This window comes from Salminus brasiliensis, chromosome 14, assembly GCF_030463535.1.
Source record: "Salminus brasiliensis chromosome 14, fSalBra1.hap2, whole genome shotgun sequence".
NCBI lineage: Eukaryota > Metazoa > Chordata > Actinopteri > Characiformes > Bryconidae > Salminus > Salminus brasiliensis.
Window position 1 is genome coordinate 29,473,214 of NC_132891.1, and position 22,455 is coordinate 29,495,668.

The 22,455-nt window shown below is 41.7% G+C and overlaps 1 protein-coding gene across 4 annotated transcripts in view; it reads right to left on the reverse strand.

Annotated features, from left to right (window-relative positions):
• The window catches only part of lrp1ab (low density lipoprotein receptor-related protein 1Ab), a 163,312-nt gene that overhangs the window by 127,852 nt on the left and 13,005 nt on the right, over positions 1-22,455 (reverse strand). For all 4 annotated transcript variants that reach the window (XM_072656430.1, XM_072656427.1, XM_072656428.1 and 1 more), the window contains exon 2: positions 8,568-8,690. In XM_072656430.1, the coding sequence (XP_072512531.1) occupies positions 8,568-8,690 (123 nt within the window). The remainder of the gene's footprint in view (positions 1-8,567; positions 8,691-22,455) is intronic.

A 22,455-nucleotide genomic window follows, 5' to 3' on the forward strand; every position in this document is an offset into this window, starting at 1 on the left:
ATAAGAATCCCCCCCAAACGAGCCAGAGGAAGATCCAATCCGGATTACTCTAATCAAACTAGCTGCTTTTCAAAGAGGCTTGACCTCCTGGCATTGTGCTAGGTGGGCCTTTCGTTTCAAAGCGATGAATTGGAGGCAAAGAAAAAAAAAAAAACTGAAACAGTTTTCCGTTTTCTCTCATGCCCCCAATGTAGACCAGCCAAGACGTGCTCGGGGTCTGAAGTTTGCTGCTTTAGGGGAGCACAATGATGCTAAGTAAGAGTGGCGACAAAAAGGTTGCTAATAAATTAGAACAAGAACTTTAAACATACCTCAGTCCTTAGCATTGTGCATGCCTAAATGACACAAAACTTGCTTTAAAGGAGCTGTACATGATTTCAATTCAACACACTTTGGAAAATTCAGCCAATGTTTCCTGTTCACTAGCTCTCCGGTCTGCAACAAACAAAGAGACTCGGACAGAGCCACACAACACTATTCCACCCGGTCAGCAAAAAGGGGGTGTTTGTGCTTGTGCATAGGACGAGGAAAGGGGAGGGGCAAGGCTGACGACACGTAATTGATATTTTTTCAATTTTATTAAATTGTGATACTAATTATCATACAAATAAAATACTTTTCTAAGCATATTAAGGACATTGGCAATGCTTTAAGAACAAGGCCTACTGCACGTTTCATTATAAGCAGTGTAATGTATCTGGTTATTTGGATGAAAACTCCCCAGACAAGAACTGAAAGTTTGTAGTTGCTACACAAAGCCTTTCCAAGTTATAATATTTGTGTAGTGTTATAACTCCATGCTCCCAAACTTTAGCTCCAAACCCTTTTCTTGTGATTCTGAAACTGTAACAGATGGAAATCATGCTGAAAATGCCTAGAACTACTTGCTTAGCTATTCGCAGTAACAAATTCAGTCTCGTCACCTGACTGGGTAAACTGAATCAGAACTGACTCAATGGGGGGAAAAACAGTGTTCACTGTAAGTGTGGAGGTGTGAGCGGAAAACGGTTACAAGGGAGAACAGAGCAGACATGAAGCCGCTGGGGTGGGACGGAGTAATTTAAAGCCTTGCCGTTGTCGAATACAAAAAAATAAACATAAACAAACAGGACGCACACATGCAGGCACAAGTAGATCCGCAGAGCGCCTTTACACAGGCACAACACAAACACACCCGCACGTATAAAAGCAGCTAATTAGAGGGTTGACTAAGCCCCTTTTTACAGTGTCTCAGCGGATTCCTGCGCTCTGCTCCAGACGCACAGCTTCTGCTCCTCCAGCGGCCGCCCAGAATTACACATCAAACACCGCTATTGTCCTCACCGCTGCTCAGCAGACAGCTGTACACTCAGCTACCGCACTACGCCACTCCATCGGCTCCGCTCCGCTTCATCATTACCCTTCAAATATTTTTACTTACATCACCAGAATTGTGTTTATTTGTACAACGATGTTAAAAAAATGTAAAAAAAAAAAAATTACGAGTGATGTAAGAAAAAGACAGAGCGTGAAAGAGACGGAAAAAGATGGAACAGTGGAAGAAAAAAAAGAGTGAGATGGTGGGAGGGATGAGGACAGAGAGACAAACGGCCAGCGAGGAGAAAAAGAGAGCGTGAGAGAGCGCGAATGAAACAGACAGACTCAGGTGGTGCCGAAAAGGGCATGAGAGAAAGAGGTAGGACGAGAGACCGAGGCAGCGAGAGCGCGAGAGATGGAGGGAGCTCAAGAAGGAGACCTGAAGGTCCAGTAACCAGGATGATGCTGGAGAGGAGAAGTGAGGGGTAGCAAGAGTGAGAGAGTGCGCGCGAGATGGCGCAAGAGCAAGCTGGGAGATTAAGGAGGAAAGAGAAGCTGATATGGTGCGAGAGAGCGGGAGAGAGAGCATGAGAACGAGCGCGAAAGGAAAAGCCTGAGAAAGGCAGACAGACCGGCCGAGACACAAGCCGGGATGCAGAACCCTAAGAAATAAAGAGTGAGCGTCTCTAAGTGTCTCATCCAGGCGGGGCAGGTAATGAAGCAGAGGAGCGGGACTGAAGCTGGCAGGTGGACGGCTCCGAGTCTGAGTCACGGTGCAGCTTCACCTGAGCTCTGGGTAATTGTAGCCTCACAGAGGTGTCTGGAAACAGCCATGCAATTAAGATCCAAGACAGAATAATAAAGAAGGGTGAAGCTCACTACCGGTTCTGATGACTGTTCACAAAGAGAGCAAGAGAGAGAGGGGGAGGAAGCTAGTACTTTACGAACAGAGGGGCTGTTTCTATTCTAGATGCATAGAGTTGTCGCTATTAGAATTTAATATTCATGTACATCATCTGTAATTACATTTGTACGAGTAAAAACTTTTGCTTAGTAGAATTACAGTGACAATATCTGGAACTACAATTTCTACTAGAAAAAACATTCAAGATTTCTGTCGTGCAGTTTTTACTAGTAGAAACTAATTTCAGAGATCAGCTAGGAAATGTTTACTAGTAACAGTCTTCAGATCTACAAAAGCAATTCTGACTAGTCACATTACCAGGACCACATACCCTTAATATAATTCTGACTAGTCACATTACCAGGACCACATACCCTTAATATAATTCTGACTAGTCACATTACCAGGACCACATACCCTTAATATAATTCTGACTAGTCACATTACCAGGACCACATACCCTTAATATAATTCTGACTAGTCACATTACCAGGACCACATACCCTTAATATAATTCTGACTAGTCATAAGTTAACATAGATTTACATGGATTTTCATTTTTGCAATTTGTAAAATTCCACTTACAGAAATATGCAATTAAAATAACATAATTCCATATATCGCTAATGTACTGCTGACTAGTAAAATGATAATTAAAAAATTATATTAAAAAGGGCATGAGAGAAAGAAGCAGGACGAGAGACGGAGGCAGCGAGAGCGCGAGAGATGGAGGGAGCGCAAGAAGGAGACCTGAAGGTCCAGAAACCAGGATGATGCTGGAGAGGAGAAGTGAGAAGTGCGAGAGCTCATCTCGCTCATTCCTGTTTCCTTTTTCTAATGATATATTGACCTACTTAAAGATGTAAACAGCAGCCATGTAGGGCTGCAGGAGCTGCAGGAGCTGCCAAGCACTCTAAAATCCAATTTACACGAACAGTGAGAGAGAGAGAGAGAGAGAGAGAGAGAGAGAGAGAGAGAGAGAGAGAGAGAGAGAGAGAGAGAGAGAGAGAGAGAGCGAGAGAGAGCGAGAGAGAGCGAGAGAGAGCGAGAGAGAGCGAGAGAGAGCGAGAGAGGTTTTGCTGGCATGAGGGCATGGCTGGTTAGTAATTAACTTGAACTGGTAAAACACAAGTGGGGAAACTTTCTTCATCTACTGCTATGACCCATAAACAGGGCACTGCGGACCAATTTAAAATCAGGAAGAGGGAAAAAAAAAAACAACTAAATAAATAATAATAATAATAATTTTAAAAAAGCCCTTTTCACTTCAGCAATCCACTTCCGCTTGGAAAAAGCCTGAATTGCGTTTCCCCTTCTAATTCCAGCCATAGCTTATCCCTGTATTTTGGATGAGCTAAGCAAAAAGAGTGTGTGTGATGAATCAGACCTCAGAGGCTAATGCTAAACTGCACAGCCTCCATAAATAGAGAATGCTTAAACAGAATTTACTTTAACACAACACGTTCACATGTGTACAGCGGCTTTCTTACACTGGTGCCACGCCGCAGATGTGTCCTATTTAACAGCTGGAGTCAACTAAGCTTAACTTCAGCTACAGCTCCAACTCTCAATGTAAACTACAGGCCAGAGGCTTTACTTGAGTCAACGCCTACAGCAGTAGCACTGATTCTCCTACTCTACTCTGTAGAGTATAACTGCAGCACAACTGATCCCCGCCTGATGAACTTGATGAACTCGCTAGATAAACTGAGACAGGTGTGTCAAAACTGTCCAATGTAAAGCCTTGTCCCCACTAACCCAGCTACATTTGAAAACACACATTTATAGCTCCGGCCTTCGGTTTAAAACCGATTGACCTTCTTCTCTATAGAACGCTCTCTAAAGCAGTTTTCATAAAAGGAAAGAGATTTTCACGCTGTTTCCAGCTCCATGCCATCTGAATGTTATGGTATTATGGTATTCTTGTCACGATCACCCCATTTTTAATTCAGAATCAGGCTCCCATGTTTGTTTCTAAAAGTGGTGAAGTCTGAAGAAACTTGAAAAGCCATGACTCAATAAAACAAGCCAAAAACCTCTGAAACTACTGAAATGTCATTATTCTGACAAAATCAGTCCAGTCCAGCTTTTTTTTTTTTTTACTAGGGACGTCCAAATCTGATCCAGTGGGTCAAGATTTGGGCTATTCCAGTCATACTGTAAGGGATTCTGACCTTGTAAAAGCCCAACCCAGTTTCAATCCTTTATTTTTACTGCTGTGTTGTAGCAGAGCTTCCTCTGGTGTCATGTAGGCATGATTAATGGCCATTTTTTTACAGCTCAACCATTCAAAACAAACTGCTTTCATGGGGTTTGCATTTCATACAGTGTTATTATCTTAACGGCGTATGAAATATGCCACACTTGTGTATTACTGTGGTACTGCTTACTGTGTTTGCCCACTTTGTATGATATACTACTGTCATACAGACACACATATAAATCACTGTGGTAGGAGTGGGTCACTGGAAGCTGTTTAGATGGCTACTACTGTCGGGCTGCTACCAGAAGAAAATACGGGATCCGATCTCTGAAGGAACAGAAGAATGAATCCAATCCAGTTCCGTAACAAAACAAGAGTTTGGGTAGTTTTAGCATCACAGCCTGCTTTGAGATGTCTTATCTTAACTGAGGGCTTCTGCGTAGCTGTAAGAACCACTGAAGAGTTGATTTAACGTATTGCGTATCATGGCGAATTGATAACATTAGATATAGCAGTATTCCTCATTTCCATAAACTCATTTCCACTGAGGACAGTCGGCACTGGCTTTCTCTGTGATTTGGATTTAGGGAAAACTGTGGTAACCAAAAAAAAAAAGAAGAAGAATTTGGAATCTAGAGAGCGTAATTGAGAGAAACGGCTTTAGATAAATGAACAGGCCACAGCTCAGGCCCAATGAACAGGCGCTTTTGTCTGTGTGGCCAAATTTCATAAAAAGCATGGAAATTATGTCAGAAACCATTTCTGATGGGCAGATGGCGAGTTGGAGGCAGGAACTTCGCTCCCAGGGACTGACCCTTGCTTTGAAGTTTCTGAGGATGTGGGAGAATTGTGAGAATGGGTGGATGAGGGGGCTCTCTGTTACTTACTACAAGTGTACAAACAGCAGAGGCATTTTGTACTCAGGGAGAGTACCCAGTTTTGTCCTCACCTAAAACGTAGTGAGTTAGCCAAGACGTGTAAGGTGTCTGAGGTTTTGCACTAAAGAACTATGAGGAGCTAGATGAGAAGCTAGCAGATGAACAAAATGATTTTACTCATCGCCTGTGGGGGGGGGGGGGGTTCAGTAGCAATAAATGACCAATTCTTGCACAATGCTATATTAAATAGAGGATTACAGTACATTGTTTGTTCCCATTGTAATCCCTACTGGTTAGTGGTTACTGGTTAACTTGGCCTAAAATGGCCTGAATGATTTGTTGTCCATCACTGACATATAGCCAACATGCTACACTTTAGTAAATGCTAACGATGCTGGCATGACTGATCCAATTTTTACCCGCGTCAGTTCAGTCAACACATTCATAGCAGCCCCCCACAGTGGGGCACAACTTCACCTTTGTTGACAGCTGAACTTCTACCAAAATATAAAAGCTTCAAACTGACAGTCCTGATCAGAAGTGTTTGTCAGGCCTTTAACTAGAAAAGATTTTAGAAGAAGTATTCATATTTTATATTAAATTATTTAATATTTTCATTAATAATTTTAAGGATCTTTCCAATCTCAAAAAAACAAAAACAAAAGAAACAGGGTTTGACTGGTTAGGGGTAAGGAGTGAATGATTGAATACAAAAGCCAAAATAATCTAAATGTGACTTAACGCCAACCACTGAATTTCAGTCTGATTTCATAACTGTAAAAAAATATATAATAATATAATAAATAAATAAATAAATAAAATAATAAATTAGTAGACACTAATAAAAAAACGGCCACACCTGTGCACTCTGCAATGTTAAATCGCACTGCGAAGAAGACAGAAAGCTCTTTACAACCACGCAACCAAACAGTGGTTTTGTTTAGGGATGCACAGATCTGATATTAGGATCGGGTATCGGTCCCGGTATTAACAACATTAGCTGAATCGGGTATCGGATAATTAGGCCAATCCATGGAACCGATCCTTTCACTTTAATTTGTTGGTACGAGACGGCACTAAAGGTGCAAATAAATAAATGAGAACGGCAATTTAGTACATTTATATCTATGTGTTAATTTGTTTTATTATATTAAAAGTAATGAATAAGTCAATCCTGATGCCTTAAGTCTCTCCCACATGGTGAGGTATACGGTTTATTATTTCAGCAATGGTATCGGATTGGTATCAGGTATCGATCGATATGCAAAGTTTATTGGTGCATCTCTAGTTTTGTTTACGTGGTTTAATTACCGGTTGAGCATAGAAGAGGAACAGCGAAGGAAGAGCGCACAGAGGGGCTGATCTGTAAACACTAAGCAAACACTGTTCTCTGGACAGATGATAAATCACCCTCGTCGGAGTCGGAGCAGCAACAATCCCTGCAGGTGGAGTTTTCTGCTGTAGGTGTGGGAGCATCGAGTCTGTGTGTGTGTGGTCAGCTAAGGCTGGATACAGCAGACTGTACTGTATACCATGGCTAATAGGTCTTATCTAAGCAGGAACCTTCAGAAAATGTCTCTCCACATTTTTTTGAAGTTTTTAAATTCAGGTGTTTTATTTAGTCCAATTGCCATAGGCGTATAAACTCCAGCACCTAGCCATGCAGCCTTGCTTTAGATACATTTGTGAAAGATTGGGTCGTTCTAAAGAGCTCACTGAACTCCAGCGTGGTTCTGTGATAGGAACCACAGCAACTTAGCCTTGAAGTGACAGACCATGTAAAGCACAGCATAGTGCATAAAAGCCACAGACACTCCGCTGACTCGGATAACTGCGAGGTTCCAAACCTGGGGGGAACCAACTCCATATTAATGTCTTTAGGTTTAAAATAGGATGCCCTAAAAGCTCCAGTAGACATGTAATGTGTAGGTGTCCCAATGCATTTGTTCTTACAGCGTCATTTGAATCTGGTTGTTCGCTATATTGCATCAGTATGTAATAATGAATGAACCTATCGACATATTCAAACACATTCCATTAACACATCTAAACACACATCAGACATAAACACTCCTCCGCCTGCCATTTTTTCCTTTTTCAACTGTTCATAAGCAAATCCTCTGTAGCTTGAAGTTTTTCTAGGAGAAAACTTTAGTGACTAACATTTCATTCAACAAATTCTGGTGCACTTGGGCTAAATTACAGAGGTAGACGGGGTGGAACTGCTTAGTTCATTGAGTCCTACAACTATGCATATTCAATTTCATTTCAATTTAAAACCCCACATATATTATAACTGGAGGCCAGTATAAAAATGAGGTCCTATATATGTATGTACCCACACAGACACCCACCTATCTATCTAGATATCATGAGATTATATATATATATATATATATATATATATATATATATATATATATATATATATATATATATATATATATATATATATATATATATATAACCAATAACATGAGAATGAAATAGCAGTATATACATTATGTATATACATTACATTCACACATCTAAAAAGAGGATTAACAGTAGTGTGCAATGTAGAGATAAGCTGTTAAGTGTTGCGTGCAAAGTGCGAAACGTGCAAAAGTGAAAGTGCTACTTTATGATATGCAACTGAGCAGGAGGTAATAATGTGATGGATGCGTGATGGAGGCTGCTTATTCAGTTGTCCTCCAATACTAACGCTAACCCACTGTGCAGTGCTGAATGCTAATAAGGACATGTCGTTGAGGATTTTACTCCTTGGTAGACGATGTGCCAATGTGTCAACAGGTCAGAAAAATACACTTCTTGTTTCTGGACTTGAGATGTTAGCCTTGTTAGCAATCAAGCTAGTAAAGTAGTGTATATTAAAAGGTAGTGTAATGAAGTAGTGATTTTAAAGCACAGTACTCTCATCGCCTTCTTGTATCGAAACAAAAATCTGAATAGTAATTTAAGCATTCAAATAGGTGGCAACTCAAACGGGGGCTTGAGGACCCTTAAATGTCCCTAATTAAAATGTACAAAATGCAGTCTAATTATTAATTATTTAGTCTAAACACTGTGCTCTTCTGGACTTCAATAAATATACCTCTGTTGGATCTATAGTCCAGTAGAGCAGCCATGGTGCTGGCTATAACTCTCACCCCTGACAGACACAACAGCATTCATCATCTACCATGCCATATATGTTGTTTATGTTGTTTTTTTTTGTTGTTGTTGTTTGTTTTTTGTTTTAGTTTTTTTGGATTTGAGGAGATAAGAAAGGAGACTGATTACTCACAGATATCCGGAGACTCGTCCGAGCCGTCTGGACAGTCCTTCTCTCCATCGCAGCGCCAGCCTTTGGAAATGCACGTCACCTGGTCTTTACACACAAACTGCTTGGGGCTACAGGTCTTCGGAGCTGCAACACAGAGCACAGCACATGTTTCATGAGCTACAGCTGCATTTAAGGACCCAAATTTTCATCAGTCAAGCTAATCAAACACATATTACCAGAGAAAACGGGCATGTTTGGGGCACGCTACCCACTGCAAAATCCTCATTAAGCACAAGAACACAACAAGGTCAGCTCAAGTTCAGAAACGTGTGCTTTTTATATCCAAATCAATGTGAAAGACCTTGTTCAGAAGCCCGATTTAGAAAACATTTTCCGGCGCGCTCACTTTTACACGCTTGTTTATTTTCCTGCGCCTGCAGCAAACAGTGGCTTTCTTTAGTCTTTTGCACGCCGCAAGGCGTTTTCTCCGCCGCTGAGCATAGAGGCCTTTTCACTGCCCATGCCAGTGGCCGAAAGCGCGTCTGTTCAGCCAGGCTCCAGCGCTAGATGTCTAAATCACGGAAATCAAAACAGCTCGGTTTGATTACAACCCTTTCTTCAGAAAGTCATCAACTTCCCCACTATATAATTTCCGTCGGTACAGTTCAGAATTAGTATTTTCTTAAATCTAAACAGGCAAATTGGACTGTAGAAACTAGGGGGGGGGGGGGGGGGGGATAAAGCCACAGGGCAGTGTTCTCTGGAATGATAGTGGGTGCTCCATCCAATACTTTTGGGATATGGTGGAGTGGTGATCATCCAACATCCTGACCTCACCAACACCCAACAAACATTAAACCCTCACAGCAATGCTCCTAGTGAAATCTAGTAGAATACCTTCTTCCCTGGACAGTAGAGACAGTTACTCCAACAAAAGCAGGATAAACTTTTTTTTTTATTTTTTAACTTTTTTTAACTTATATATATATATATATATATATATATCTCAATCTAAAACCCTAAAACTACTCATAATTTGATACGGACAGGAGTCCTTTATATAGAGTATAGTTTCGCTGTTGTCCAGTGGAAAAACATGCAGCTCCATTTTTGTTGTTTAGTTTTCTGTACAGTTTGAACCCTGTAGCTGCTGTACACTGTGTAAATAATTCTGGATGAATGGACCAATAGAAATTCTCTAAAGTATGTGGGAAAACTCTTATTTTACACTGATTTCCATTCAAAGTTAAGAGCATTTTTGCTTTCCTGCTTTCATGTTTTTCCATTGGACAGATCTGTCAAAATCAAACACTTTATAAATCATGTTTTAAAACCAAGCTCAGCTCAGCTGACCCCATTATGATGCCACACCTAACCTGCTATGTTTCTACTCGGTCAGTCAGGATTGTTGAGGTGCGCCACAGTGGAGCGCTGGCAGGCCGGCGCTTCCCCGCTGGTCGTTTTACTCCACGCAGCCACCCCTCAAGAGACGCAGAGTGAACGAGCCCCGTAATTACCCCATCCCCAGTTCAACCACGCCGAGGCGGCCTTCCCTCCACTGAGCACCAACAGCTTCGTGCCAGAGCAGTCCGCGATCTGTAGGTGTGGCCCACGAGTCCACACAGCTGACCACAAGCTTTTTCTTTTCTTCCCCAGAGACGCATTGTGCTTGTGTTTTCTATACGCATACTAGCAGCAAGGAATTCACAGTAAGAGGAGCCGGGAGGAGCTTTAACACAGTTAAAGCCACGGTTTGGTGGAAGATTTCATTTCAACCATTTCCCCGTCAAGAATCCAAGACATGTCTGCTTCTTTAATTCTGCACTGGACTAAAAGGCCACGGGCTTTCATCACACCCAGGCCTTGTGTATCAAATAGGTTTGCGTATGTGGCGTGCCACTGTGTCCGCTACAAAAATGGACAAATGTACCTCAATGTACTAATTACAGTCGCAGCAACTTGCATTTATTTTGGAAAATCCTGTCTGTGGAAGCATCCCCCTCCATGTCTCTTCACTGAAGACACAGTTTAACCACCATTTACATGGCTGCACTGAGCAGACTACAGCACATTCCACAGAGCACTGGACTGCAGAAGGCAGCACCAAGCATGGAATTCTCTGCAGGACTGGGTGACCTACCTCCTGGGTGGGGAGGTGATGGGACTGTGACCTACAAGAGTGTATGAGGGCAGGGTATCATTTCACTCACATTGCCGGCCTTTTTCTTCCCCACCTTACTTTACGTCCCCAAGTATGGTTCTACAATTATCATTTACAAGAATCTAAAAAAAACTGAGTACAACCTGCCCCAGCAAAATTAAGGCAGATTTTTAGCTACTCTGGCTGCAATTGTGATACCCCTTGCAGTTTTTAAGCCCACTTTACAACATAGCTAAAGCCTGAACTCCATTCTCATGACTAAATACTGAAGTTTATTTATTAATAATAAAGAAAGAAGAAAGTGAAGGAGAAGAAGGAGGAACATTTATAAGTCTAGCACTTTTCATACATAACTGCAGCTCAAAGTGCTTCACATAGCACTGAACCCACACATGAAATTATACAAGCAAGAAACTGGCAATATAAACTCTAGAAATCTAGAAAGACAATAAAGCTAAATATGAAAGTAAGCTTAAAATGAAAAGGAGCTAAAATAATTGCGGTTAAATTATTCATAAAAAGGAAAAAAGCAACATGAAAGATCAGTAATTAGTAATCATAGCAAAATCTGTCAAATTAAAATTAAGTATGCTAAAACAAAATGGGAAATAAAAATACATCAATATATTGAAATGTAAAATAATTATATAATTTTAGAAATAAGGTAACAAAAAAGTGGTATAGCAATAGAATCAAGGAAAAACTGAAATAAAATTAATTAATTTAAGAAATTAAAAAATACAAACAGCTGTAGTTATAAAAGAAATTGTATGTTTCAAAAGTTTATGTCTTTTTAAAAGTTATACACTTTGCTTGTCTAATCTCAACTGATAAGGTTTAATTTTTTGGTGCATTAAAACACAAACTTTTCCTCATTCTTCATTGCTTCCTCATTTCTCCTCTTACTAACTTTTGGTACTTTAAGCAAACATTCAATATAAATTATTTATGTATTGCAAGTCTGACCAGTATTGCAACACGGCTGAATGGAGAGGGGGCATGAGTGAGGCCAAATGCAACAATACTACAACCGCTCATAACTACTGATAACTGCCACAGTCCATCCAGTCAAGCAGACGAGGAAAGCTTGTTAAAGTGCAGTGTGTTCTGGTTTTGTATGAAACTTAAGTTAAATAAAAAAATACAACAGGTGGCCATTTTTAAACAGTGGAGCAGAACAAGGCCTTCCCCCACCAAACCACTTTGTTCTTCAAAGCCTGCTCAACAGTGCTGGTGAAGTGGTGGTGGTGGGGGGGGCGCGAGGGACTGGATGGGCCGCTAAGTGGAAAGTACACATTAAAGGGAGAGGGTGTGTGACGGACAGAGGGAGTAAGAGATAACCGAGCGTGCTGTTCCAGCAGAAACACACACACAGAGCTAGTATTGTGGCAGGGAGCGGAGCTAAGCAGGGAGCAGTCCACTCAGCCACACACTTCTGGACTGCTGTCCACTCAGGGTCACACACGCCCACATTACCGCACCTCAAAGAGACTGCATCACACTGCAGTCTGGTATGTCCACTGACTGAGCTGACGCTATGCTAGCTCAGCTAACCACAGCTTAGCATCTCCAAATCAGCTCTCCGGGCTCGAGGCTTCCACCTCGTTTTAACTGAGCTAGTCGGTCCTAATTAGCCTAAAATTTCTCCGCTAAATCTGAAGGTTCTCAAAGCATCAAAACATTGTACAGGTTGTAACTGCTAATAACGGTTAACACCACAGCACCTGTCGTCATCTCACGCTCAGCTGCTCGGTGATGCGGACATCCTTGATGACTAAGCATAAAATTAACACCTAAATGTAATGTAAATGGAGACTATATTTACAGTGTGACAACGCATTAGTGTAAAACGAGGGCAAAAAGGAGATACGTAATATTTTATATATTTTCCATGTGTATGCTAAAACATAACCATTCCGCTGGAGCTCAGACAACTTTACATCATATATTAGAGGTCATGGATGGATGGATGTGCAAATGATGTCACCATAACTGTACATTTAATCACAGATAAAGTGCGGTGAATAAGAGCCACAGAGGTGAAGATATGGCTGAGCTGTTAAAGAATCAGAGGGGTGGCAGATCGCTAAAAGACTTCATATTACTTCATGATAACAGATCCAACATGGTTGTTGCAGCTGAACTTGGTAAATTCCTACATGTGACATGATATGTCCGCATGCTAAACATGGCCACTCAGCTAGGGCTCCTTCCACTGCGGCCCTGCTGCAAAACCTTCCGGCTGACTTGCCACATCACTTGCATTTGTTTTATTGATAAATGGTACTGGAGGTAAGAAAACCAGTACCAAGTACAGCCACACAGTGAGCAACAAGAAATCCTACATAGAAAAAAAAATCTTTAGATCAGCCCTCTGAATCATAATCTAGTTATGGCCATTATTACAACTGTGTTGCAGTTGCTTGTAACCTACAGGTATGTGCGAAGAATGACAAACATAAAGCAAAACCAAATTTTACAAGTGAAAGTCCCACCTAAAAACCTAAAGCTGCAGGCCATTAGCAAATTAGCAAAAGGCCATGCTAAGCTTGGCTCAAACCGATTGGCTTCTAACTATGGCAAAGCAAATGATACGCAGATAGAAGACCAGTCTGCTTCTTCTCAAAAAACTAATAGCCGTGTAGGAAAATCTCCAGTGAACTACGAAAGTAATGGAGAGGGACTGTGGGATCGGACGAGGCCTCGGACTGTGTATGGTACAAACTAAACCAAACCATGACTTCAGTTCAGTATTTTGATCATATCAGACACCCCCGTTCTCTTTTCTCCACAGTTTCCTCTTAGGATTCTTCCAAACCTAGGGACACCTACCAAACGCCACGGCTCAGTTACGGCTAGCGTCGCAAGCCAGACTCCCTGCTTAATTTGGTCAAGAATAGCTTACTTTGACAGGAAGAGGCTGCTTGATGGACATACAAAAGGACCAGTTGTAGCCATCTTTAGCACAGCATGTAGTGGAAAGTGACTGTAGAAAAAAGAAAAAAATCCCACGGATATCTATTGCTCGGAAAGGCTCATCTAAGAAAAACAGATGAAAACCTTAGCTTCCTGTTAAAGCCAAAACACAAACAAACAAACAAAACGACTACAACCAATCAGCATTCAACTGAAACTGAAAAGCTGAAAGTTGTGTTCAGCTTTAACACACAAGACACATCCCCGTTTATATGAAGGTAGCGCATCTGAGGCTGAGCCAGAGCCCAAAATTGTGGCTAACTTTTCAGAGGTGCGAAACAAACACGGACAGTTAAATCATTTCAGTGCTGCTTAGGAGAAGGAGAGAGAGAGGGAGGCGGGCCGGGACTGAAAAAGGGCTTTATTTGTCCCTCTGGGACTGCAACCAACGGCAAACATCAGGAGCATTTCAATAGCGGCAAGCTGGCTAAAGCCTCGCGCTGCCTAGTTGCTGAGCCACCACCTCACTCTAGGCAGGCCTGCATTAAATAACACCACCAACATTTGACAACAAGAGCTAAAAGCCTCATTTTGGGTTTCTCCGCCTGTGCTGATGCACAGTCCATCAGAACCAAAGACAAAGAAAAAGAAAACGACGTTCTTAAAATGACCATAAACTTAACACACACGGTCATGATCTCTGCATCAGGCTCGAGTCCTCGCCCCCATTTAGTGATATTGCAGCTGTAGTGACGTACACTTGGTCAGCGAGGATGTAGTTTTGGTTTTGGATGTGGGCGGAGAAGTTTAAAGCTGGAGAAAATGATTCATGCACAGATATTAACCTGACAACCTCTGAACAAAGACAGAATCAGAGTCACACAAATTTACATGTATTTCTGCCTTAATTTATGGGACAAATCTCTGTGGTGTAGCTTGGTGTACATTGGGAATTGCTGCCATATGAAACAGGACAGTTCCTAATGAAGCAAATTCCCAGGGACATGGGACAAACCCCATTCATTCATTAGATTCCCTCTGAAAATCATCCCCCCCCAGGCTAATCAAACTGAGGAGATGGAATTAAGAGATTCCACCAAATACACAGTGCTGACATTGTTGCACAAATGAAACAATATACGCTCCAGTTCTCTTCCAAACACACACTCTGGAGATGTAGTATCCTATATTAACGCTGCCAGACATAAGCTAAATAAATCAAGACTCTAGAACGCGAGTCTCAACAGTCACTCGCAGGCAGAGGGGCCTGACTGCTTTCCTGCCTGGAAGAACCCGTGCCTCTGCCGAAGCGTCTCGTGGAGATGATGTTAAATATGAGCGCAGTCGCTCTGCAGCGGAAACTCCCATCCGGGAAGGCGTGAGGTCTGGGCTCGCGCTGCAGAGTTTGTCAAAATATTTGTCCAAGGCATACCTGGACGGCAGGAGCCACTTCACACGTCTGGTAGAGTGGGTCAGGGCAGGCCAGGCTGAAAATATCTAAGGCCTGGACTGGAGCGCCAACTCTCCAACCTTAAGAATCGAACGGAATGACAGAAGGTGCCTTTACCCAGCTCACAGACTACAGGACACTACAACCATGCACGGTTAGCACGCTCCACAATCCTTTAAAGAAATATTGGTCATTATCCCATGAAAAATAATATTTTGGTAGTGCTGATTGTCAAATCATGAGCCAAATCAAGGGTGCAACAATAAGGGAAGGATAATGAGGAAAAATCCACCCCATCTGGCCCAACTAATCACTGCCTTTAGAAGTCCTTGATTGGCTAAATGAGGGGGTGTTAGATTTAGGTTGAAGTGAAACCAATTCAATGTGAAAATCTCCATTCATTTACCATAGGACTAGACCCTAGTTCGCTGCTAAAGTCCACCCTAACAAATGGTTGGTTTTATACATACTGTGCTCTAAACCACATCAATATATCTGCACAAAGCAAGTGAAGATCTTGTCCACCATCACTTCCAATGCTCCCGACCCTAGGAGGGCAAAGACCAGCACATGCCTCCACCAATACCTGTGAAGTCAGCCAGTGCCATTCGACAGTCAATGCCCTCAGAGGGAATTGCCAGATCCCCAGCACGGATACGTCAGGCAACAGACGGCATCACGATGGGAGTAATGAGGCGAGACAGCATGGTCTGTTGTGCTTTCTCTGGCTCCGGCTGCTGATGGCGAAGCAGCATGACCCGGGATTCGAACTTGCGATCCTCAGGCCATAGTGTCAGAGTCTTAGCTTGCTGAGGCACTCTGAGCCCATCAGCTACTGAAGTCGGGTACAGCATATTTTAATCATGTGTTGGCTGACCGACACAATCTGGGGGAAGTTTTACATGTTTACTTCTTTACTTCATTTTTTTACTGAAGTCTGGTCTTTCAGCTACCACACATCAGACACCCAAAACAATTGAAACCATAATTGTTAATGAAAGTGCACTTCCACGCTTTCCAGCACTTGTCTGAACGTCACAGCACACCACCTCAGCACTTCGCCATTTCTGTGTTAAATTAAACCCAGAGCCAGCCCACAAAAATACATGGCATTTGGCCTGGAAGTTACACAAGTAAAAAGCCAGTCAGTCAATCTAAAGTCTTTAAAATAAAGCAATTGCTGATGGGGTTTAGCTGATGTTATTAGCCTAGTCCCACTAATAACCATATCTTTCTCTGTGTTTCAACAACTTCTATTGAAATCACAACATGTAGGGATAGAATTGCAATCCCAGTGTTTTGTTTACACCCTGCTGCCCTACACTAAGCCACCAATGCTGTAATAAACTCCAAAATTAGGTTTTGGAGTTTGCCTGGGACATAAGTGCACCATGTTTTTCAGGGCCTGACGCCCGGATTGCAGAACTCGTTTCTTTGAATAAACAGACCAAAAAGTGGACATGCAGGACATTTAGTGAAACGTTCGGATGAAAGCAGAACGGATGTGGTCAGGAAAAGGAGGAAAGCCACATGGGTTCTTCTGGTGAGCAGTTCCTCAAAAAGTCACCTCCGCTGTGTCACTCGCTCTCGTCCCATGGCAGCTGAAGACGGGGGGTGGGTGGAGACAGCCAGGCAGGCTGAGACCAGCCTGACCCACTTTCAGCCACCTCCCCTCCCCACAGATACCCCACACTGCTTCCACAAAATCAACTCCAGACCGCCGCGGCACATTCCAGCACCTCCTAATTGATTGCATCTGCCGGTCGTCTTGGAGGATACGCGCTCATAAAGTGGAACTCTGGGCTTTTTCAAGCCTTTGTAATCCACTCTGGAATTCTGGGGGAAACTGAGCCAAGCTTTTGTTTGGACCGATACGTATATTAGTATGGTTCCGAAGCCAACAGCCACCTCAAGAAACCATTCATCCAGACTTTCGGAACCTTCTAGGCCAGCGGGGTCCCAAATCGGGACCTAGTGTACTTCTTAAGTGTTCTTCCTTACTTTAACAAACCTGAGCCATGTAATCAACTAATTAGTCCAGCAAGCGGCAAGAGCTTCCTGAACTGAAGTGGGGTGTATTAGTGCAGGGAAACTTTAAAATGGGCAGGACAGGGGAATTCTGTCTGGAAACTCTCACCGATCTGGAGTTCCTGCTTAACATCCCAGAGCTCTTCATAAAGGGCATCTAAATACCCAGTAAATGGTCTCGGGTTGCAAGGGCTGGAGTCAAGAGTTAGGGATGGCCTTGATGCAGGACAGCTGTGTTAGGTTCCAAACACTCAAAAGAGGCAGGGGCTGCAGAATCAGAGCTGGATCTCATCAAGACGCACTCCTTTCCTTTCCTTTCCTTTCTTGTCTTCTTTTTCCCTCCCCTGCTCAGCAGGAGGAATGCCTGTCTGCCACACCAGTCTGCAGTCCGGCACTGCCAGCCAAACGCTGGACTGCAATTACCCCACTCAAGTCAAACGCTGAAAATGATGATATCCCAGTTTCCCTTCTCAACGTCATTTCAAAGAAGGAATCGGTCATCTGAGAGCTCAGACCGACAGCTCAGGCAAAACACAAAGTCTGGGAAAGCGGATGTCGGGGCTGCATTTTGCTGAGTGGCAGATTGAAGAAGAGTAAAGAAACAGCACAAACAGATAAAGAGTGCGTAGACTGTTAAGACAACCGCTACAGTGTTGAAAACGTGTTTCTGACAGTGGTGGAAACTGCTGCAAATAACAGTACCCAACAGAGCAGCCAAGCCCATCAGCGTCAGAGAGAACATTATGAGGTAGAAGTACAATTACTCCTTTCACAAAAGAGTCAGGTAAGAGTTTTCACTGGCCAGTGGTGTGCTTCTGGCTCTTACCCATAGATATGCACTTGGAGGCCTGTACTATCCTTGTGATGACGGGTGTAATGGTAATGATCCGCACATACATAACTGATATGAACAATGAGCTCTCAACACAAAGCAGTGCTAAATACGAAGGGTTGTACCAATTAAGGCCATCCCAAGCCAATCTAGTCGATCAGGGTTGGAAGCCAATCCAGGCGTATTTTAACGGATTGGGAATCAGCGATTTTATGCCTGACCCAGTTCCGATCCTTTGTTTTTGATGCTGTCTTCTAGCAAGGCGCTTGCTGGGATCCTTTAAGCACCATAACGGACATTATTCTCAGGCCAAAGTAGTGAGGATCATTCTCAAAAGGTAACAAAAGGTCAGTCTGTATTGTAAAAAAAAAACACAAACAGAACAGTATGACCAGACTGGTATTATCTGATACTCTTATGCATTAAGGTACTCTGATTGGATCCAATGAAAATCTTGGAAAACACATTTATATGAATATTTATTATATAATATTAATATAACAATTAATATTTTATTTCTATCTAATGCAACTGCATTGCATAAACGTGCATACACTGATTACTAAACACACTTTAGCAAGCTTTCCAATTCTGGGATGAATGTATCTTTAATAAATAATCACATGAAGTAGTGATCGATCAGCTATGTATCCAAATGAGCCTATATTTCTAGCCAATCCTGTGAGCTGATCACATCATATGATCCATAATTTGCTTGCTGCTGCAGCTCTGCGTGAGGTCACAGGACCTCAGCCCAGTACAGTGAGTATGCGGACACTGCAGAGCTAGCCAACAATGCTAACACCACAGTTTGAGAGTGTCTGCAAGAGTTTGAAAAGAGATGGTGACTGGCTTTGCATGTATCAGAGGAGACATCTGTTATGTCCTTGCCTTGCCTATGAGCACTGCCAGTGATGGAGGGAGGTACAAACGGGTGCGTTAATTGGCAATACCAAATTGGCTTAAAAATAAATAAATAAAAAAGGGAATAATTCCATTAAAACTTAAATAAAAGGGCACCTCAAATAGGAAAATTAGAAACAAGAGTACTCATTAAAACAAGACAAGTGATTAAAACACTATTTGTTCAGCAGTTTGTGCAGCAGCAGGAACAAAAAGAACAGAAGTCACCTATTTTAAACAGTCTGAGTCTAGCAAGTGTCCAACACAGTAAAGAGTTTGAACTGAAACCCTCCTCTTGTCGATTCATGTCCAGGATGTGTCTAAAATTTGTGTTTCATCACTACTCAACTCTAGGATCTACATGTAATTAGTTACTTTTCCCCTCCAATTACAGAGGAAACAGATCAACAGTGGCTCCTAAAAGCCTTGCCAGGTGACGACACACACTCTCAATAGAAGTACTGTACTGAGGCTATCCAACAGGAACACACTGTGTGCGGTATCTGTGCACCATTAACCGGCTTGCTGCTTGCGCACAATGCGGTGGCCCCCTTCCAAGTTCAAACCCCAACAGTCATTATCAAAGCGACTGAGCTTTCAAACAAACATGGGCTGCACTTTCGGACGCAGTCAGTGGCCGACCCAGCCGACACAAAGGTCTCTCTGCATCAAAATACAACAAAGAGAGACATCAGCCCAGCTGCCCGTCGAGGCGACCTGATGTGGCACTGTGCGCTGTACCGGGGCAGGTGCACTTACCGTCATGCAGGCCTGTACAGGAGACCGTGTGGGACAGGTTTGATGCACCTATTATTTAAAGGTACTCTTGTGCTGTCTTAACTTGTTTGCTTTGTTTTGATGGCGGCTCTCTTCCACGGATGTTCCCTGACATTTAGAGACTCTCCTGCCAAAACTAAGCCAGGGAACAGACGAGGAAAGAAGGATATTCTTTCCTAAAGAAGAAAGTTTCACATTAAATCTGCACGATGAACACAACTGAACATGATGTTAAGCGTTCTAGGAAAGTTCTATGACCATAATAATAATAATAATCATAATAATAACAATAACACCAGAGAACAAGACGAACAGTAAGAGTGTACTGAGGGTGTAAGAAAATATTAACATTAAAGTTTAATGATATTGTTTTTTGCAACACTGTATCAATTGCTGGATGCACCTAGCACATTTACACTTGTACATTCTGTCTGTGTCCAAAATAATTCCCCATAGACACTTATGACTTACAGTCTCTGTGTCGTTCCCCTGCACCGTTTAACAGAACGCTCGCCGGTCTTGAGCATTCCTCAAAAATCTTCATTGGGCTTCAGCACAACCAACAGGAGGGCGTGGAGGTTAATATGTCTGGAAGTCCATAAAACATGGACGAAAGGCTAGTTTGTTCTGGTTGCGTCACTCAAACTTAGTGCTAGGCGATACGGTAAAAATGCTACATCATGATATTTCAAGAAATTTCACAATACACAATATTCATCACAATATGTGTAATCACAGACTAAATATAAATAAATAGTGTCAGATTCTTAAAGACTACTATTCAGATTGTCACCTGTACTGAACACAGTGATTCAACATCTACTGCTCTTCATCTAAATAAACCAGACTAATTAAACTGATTTTAATGAACTGTGCAGGTGACCAGTGTTTATTAAGCACCACTAGGCTCGGTATGTTTAGCATATTGTGCATCACAATAACAAAATGCATCACGATACGATAAAATATCGCCATATTGACCAGCTCTTTCAAACATCAAATTAGCATCATTAGCATTCAGACTGGCTGCAAAAACAAAAAGCACACCATCATATGCAGAAAATCTTAAGTAAAAGAAGTGTAATCTTCTGTAGGCAGAAGCAGACGTCCAAGGTTTTTCCATATACAAATCTGCCAACCCTACTACCAATGTACAGTACCAGTCAGAATGGGTCAAGCCAACACTGCTAACAAACACTATGCTTACTCGTATGCTTACTAATACTCCCCTAAATAAATGCAAAACTAATGTAGTTCTTTTATTTAGCTATCTATTTAAAGTTAAGAGCTACACAAACCAGTTTAAAAAACAAATGTAAGGACCATATGAGGAGGATGGACCGCATTTCAAGATTTAAACTAGAGTTAGAACAGATCCTCAGAATTGCTGCCACAGATGTGAGGAAGTTTATTTTGGTTTTTATAGACGAAAGTAATTCGTGTTCTAAACCACATCTGTGTCTTTGCCAAACAAATGAAAATCTGGATGCGTTTTGACGTTTTCTGGCAGGGTTTTAAATAGAGAGGAGATTGGTGTTGAAATCAAGTGTTCTTTAGCAATTTTAGTCTAGCATCTCCCGTTCTAAACTAAAGCAGCAGCCCTGAGATCTTGGCTGATTAACTGCATCTAGTGTTGCAACGGTATGATAAAGTATTTAACAGTTTTACTGTATCAAAGTATACAATTTCACAATTCTTCTTATCATCATATACAGTGACTCAAAGGAATGAAAAAGGAAGTTTTTTGATGACTGTACAAATGCATTACCATAGATAAAATGTTTTTTTTATAATAGGTAAAAAAAATCCTACAAACAAGCAAATAAATCAAATAAAGCTATGATAATAAAATAAGCTTATTTTGAACTACTCAAATCTAGCTACTGATTATTATGATTATAGATTACTCTTCGGATTATTTTCTTCATTAATCAATTGACTGGTTTACAAAGCCCTGAAAATAGTCCAAAATTGGTGTACATGTGCTTAGTACTGGTAATGGGAGCAAAAATGCAACAGAGTAGAAACTCACTGCTAAATTTATTTTGCAAATGTCGGCCCAATACTCTAAAATTACTGCCACCGTTGCTTTTTAATTTATTTTATGAAATTGCGATTACAAAACTACAAAAAAAAAAAATAAGGCTTTTACTTTTTTTTTTTTTTTTAACAATGGATAAAGAAAGTGGAGAAACGTGACGGCGCCCAAGCCAGCCTTCCAGAAATAAAGACAAGGACAGGACAGAAGAAAAATGTAGATTAAACTAGCTAACGTTAAGTTACAGAGGTTTTACAGCTAAAAGGATATTTGTTCGCAATGTATCGTAACGTGCATTTACACAGCAGACGCACCACGTTCAAAAATTCAAAACCAATGTTTGGAATGGAGGTATACACATGGGCACCAGTACTATGTTAAATTAAAGCCATATGAGGATCACAGAAACATCACATGTGAGTTTACATTTACACAGAGAAAGGCAGCCGGTCTTTTGGTAAACAAACGATTGCTTAGGTCGGATTACCTCAACTAGTGCGAACTTTGTTAGCCCTGTACAGCCCAGATCTTTCAGCTCAGAATCAGCCAGTTCATAGTAGGTGAAAGATGCCATAAGATGTATGAATGGATCTAAAATAGTTTTAGTCTGGTTTCACCTCTTATGCCAGGTCATATTTCCTATTTCCAAGATTTTTACCTGCCCCACCACAAAAAAATCCTAGAGGAAACACGGTACACGGTACCATGGTATACCTTAAACCAGTATACCGCTAAAACCAAAACTGCATCTGGGGAAAGTAGTAAATCACGCTCATTGCTTTTTATTTTATCGAAAATGTAATT